Source organism: Haplochromis burtoni, unplaced genomic scaffold (genome assembly GCF_018398535.1).
Source record: "Haplochromis burtoni strain Fernald_Lab_line unplaced genomic scaffold, NCSU_Asbu1 Contig_3061, whole genome shotgun sequence".
In the NCBI taxonomy this organism is placed as follows: Eukaryota; Metazoa; Chordata; class Actinopteri; order Cichliformes; family Cichlidae; genus Haplochromis; species Haplochromis burtoni.
Window position 1 is genome coordinate 1 of NW_024585422.1, and position 3,244 is coordinate 3,244.

At 46.8% G+C, this 3,244-nt stretch overlaps 1 protein-coding gene across 1 annotated transcript; it reads right to left on the reverse strand.

Moving 5' to 3' along the window:
• Positions 1–47: 47 nt before the first annotated feature.
• Positions 48–3,021, reverse strand: LOC102308818 (laminin subunit beta-1). Its single transcript, XM_005953117.3, has 5 exons — positions 2,461–3,021; positions 2,095–2,336; positions 1,770–1,979; positions 1,548–1,692; positions 48–359 (listed from the first exon to the last, which is right to left on the reverse strand). The coding sequence occupies exons 1-5, from the start codon at positions 2,636–2,638 to the stop codon at positions 148–150; spliced, it is 987 nt and encodes a 328-aa protein (XP_005953179.3). The 5' UTR covers positions 2,639–3,021; the 3' UTR covers positions 48–147.
• Between the last annotated feature and the right edge of the window lie 223 nt (positions 3,022–3,244).

The following is a 3,244-nucleotide window of genomic DNA, read 5'->3' on the forward strand; positions in this document are numbered from 1 at the left end:
TTAATGGCTACCAAAAGCATCCTGTTGAGCTGCAACAACATTCATCCCTTCTGAAAGAAAGACAGATTTCAGTCTGGAGAACTTGTAAGATATCATCCCCTGAAGCTGAAGCAAACCAGGCAAACATTACTGATGGACAGGTAAATCTCACCTGGCTCGGCGAGCCTCGTCCAGCAGCTTGTCGGCCCTCTGGATGTCGTCGGCACTTTCTTGCAGGATGTTTTCCACATGTCCCAGTTCTCCCACTTTCTGCCGGATCTCGTCGGTCAGGTTCTGCAGCTGAGCCGGCGTGGTTGGCATCTGCATGTCCAGAACCTCGTTTGCCACAAGTTCAATGCTCTCAAGATCTGCAGCGTCCTCTGAAGTGCCACAAATGCAGTCAGTTTATCTGCAGCCAGCCTCTTTAAAAAGAACTTTTAATCTCCGATCAATGAAAATAAATACCCGAAATTATTCTCAGTCTATCCAACCGTGTCTGAAAGCTTGTCAAGTTATCAGAAACCAGTTTTCAGAAATAATTTCAGCTCGTTAGCGGTTTCTTTAATGTGTCGTACGCAGCAGATGACACGAAGGAACGAGTCTGTGAGCGCGTCGGCCTCTGAGAGTGTCCCAGACACACAAGAGTAGATGGTTTAGTTTCTGATGATTTCATGTACACTACATGATCTAGGATCCTTTAATGCTGCTGCACAGACAGACAGAGAGCTTCTGAGTTCATGTTTGTTAAACAGGATCTATGAGACCTGCAGAAATACAAGAACAAAACTCAACATTGATTTGCTTTTCCATCAGCTAGGGAGTTTTGGTTGTATCATGCACTAGAAGCAGCTTTGGATCCAGGTGTCGGCTATAACCTGGATTGATTTTTTTCCCGTAATGTCATGTGACGGTTGAGCAGGCTGTAAGAAGCCTGCTAATATTATGTAAGAGGGCTGTTTGTTCCACATGAAATGTGATCTTTGCTTTTGAAATGAAAGCAGTTTAAAACTGATTTAGTTTTTCCTGAAATAAAAACGCGTTCCATTAAGGAGAAGAGGGCGGGGAGCATAATGGTCACCATCAGACATGGCGTTCATAAAAAGAAGCTTATAGTTAAGTTCAATAAGGAAGATCTGTAGTCACACATCTGTTTGCTGTCCAGCTGTTTGGTGGTTTATCTACGATTACATCACTTTCTCACAGTGACACAACGTTACCGCTCTAGTCCAATCATCTGCAGTCTAATCAGCCTGGACTCTACTTTTAGTCTCAGTGCACCTTTGTGCAACCCACCCCCCTAACCCTCTCCCATGTTGCTCAGGCTCCATCCAAGCCTCCATCTTCATCTCCACCACCGATGTCTAGACTCTACGGGGTCCCTGTCACAGCCTGCGTGCAACTGTGCTTCAATGGGTCGTTAGAACCTAATCGCTAAATACCTTAACTGAAGTCTTTATGCCAATGAATCAGTTTCACTTCCTTCCAATGATCTCTCCTGATTGTCTCTGGGAAAACTGATGTAACCGTAACTACAGAGGCATTTGAACCAAACAGGAAGTGACACATACGGGTGAGGAAGTCTCTGATGTGTCTGATGAGGCTGCGCAGCTCCTCGTTGCTCTGGTCAACTTTCTGTTTGGTCCTGTTGGTCTTCATCAGGATGTTCTGAGCACTCAGCCTGGCCTTGTCCGCCTGTAGCTTTGCTTCTGACACCTGAGGACAAAACTCAGGTGAGAAAACCCAGCACAGTTCACCTGGAGTGAACACGGAGCAGCAGGGCTCACACCCACCATCTTAGACAGCTTCTCCACTTCCTCCATGGCATGGACAATTTCCTGTTCAGAGTCCCGAGCCTTCCTCAGGACACTGTTGGCCGTTGCTACCGCACCACTACAGCCTTCTCCTCCACACCTGGCCCTGCCCTCAGGATTCACGCAGCCCAGACCACCGCAGGAAGAAGACCCGCATGCGTCTTGACCCAAAGGTGGACTGCCACAGGTCTGGCAGAACCAGGACAGACAACACTCAGTGTTCATGCGTTTATACTGAAACTAACAAACGTTTGTGTTTGTAATACACCGAACTCTGTCAACCTGACCTGTGCCGCTCTCCCACCTTGCTGCTGAGCTCTGCTAGGTCCAGACTCTGCAGTTCTCCTGCCAGGTCATCCAGTTTTTGAGCATGCTCAGACTGTCTCTTCATGAACTTCTCTCGGGTCTGGTTCAGTTTGTCTTCTGTGAGCTGCCGTAGAGCAGCAGAGGCTTCGACCGGGCTGCCGCTGTCGATGGTGGAGGCGTTAGCTTGGGCCTCGGCCTCCTGGGACTGCAGGAAGTACTTAGTGATGCTGTCTGTGGCACCTAGCAACACACCGAAAGTCAAAATCAGCTGAAGGCAACTTTATTTAAATTCCTGAAATCCCTGTACTACCTATTTTAGTACTCCTTGGCCCACCTAGTTTCCCTGTGACCTTTAACCCTTTACCTCTGATGTCGGAGTTCTTGATGAACTCGACCTGGTCCAGGAGCTCCTGGACTGTCCCCTCCAGTTTCTGTGCCTCTGACATCACAGTGTCCAGTTTAGTTCCTGCAGCAGAGTCCAAGTCCTCCACCTGGACCAGAGTCTGTTCAGTAAGGTTCAATGTGTGGCTCAGGGCTCCCATCAGGTCACTGAGGGACAAACACGGGTCCGAGGTTAGCGTGAGCTGCTTTAGTGCTCAGAGTTCTTGCAACAAAAGTGTTCTCAGCAAACGGCCTTTGGATCTTTGGACCACCAAGATTAATGATTCCTCATAAAACACCAAAACACTCTGATGAAGTGCTAACCAACCGGAGACCGCCACACGCCTTTACCAGCTCAGCAGACTCTCACCCTCTGCTGGCAGGAGTTCTCAAAGTCCACAGGCCAAAAACAATGTTTGAACGGGCCACTAACGACCCGCAGGCCACACTTAGAGAACCCAAGCTTTAAGGAGATGAGATTGAGAGCACATATGTAGTTTAAATGAGAGGTGGTGAGGATTCGCCCAAATTAAGAGTTCTTATGACCTAATGGCCCATCTATATTTTTACTGGCTTGTAAAAAAGGTTTTGTTATATTTTGAAATATTAACCTAATTTAATTGACACAATATTCTAGATTATTTCACTTTTAATCTGGAAAAGGATAGGCTTCCACTAGGGGTGGATTATTCGATTAAAATCGATTCTGGCTTGGATAACGTGATATCGATTCATTAAAATCCTGAATCAATTTTTAAATATTAATT

What these genes read in the sequence shown, in the direction of transcription:
- LOC102308818 (XM_005953117.3), bottom strand. Translation starts at nt 2,638, where the DNA reads ATGGGAGCCCTGAGCCACACATTGAACCTTACTGAACAGACTCTGGTC. An exon ending in CAAGAACTCCGACATCAGAG is followed by an intron (nt 2,337 to 2,460) that starts GTAAAGGGTTAA and finishes GTGTGTTGCTAG; the next exon opens with GTGCCACAGACAGCATCACT. An exon ending in CATCAGAGACTTCCTCACCC is followed by an intron (nt 360 to 1,547) that starts GTATGTGTCACT and finishes GTGGCACTTCAG; the next exon opens with AGGACGCTGCAGATCTTGAG.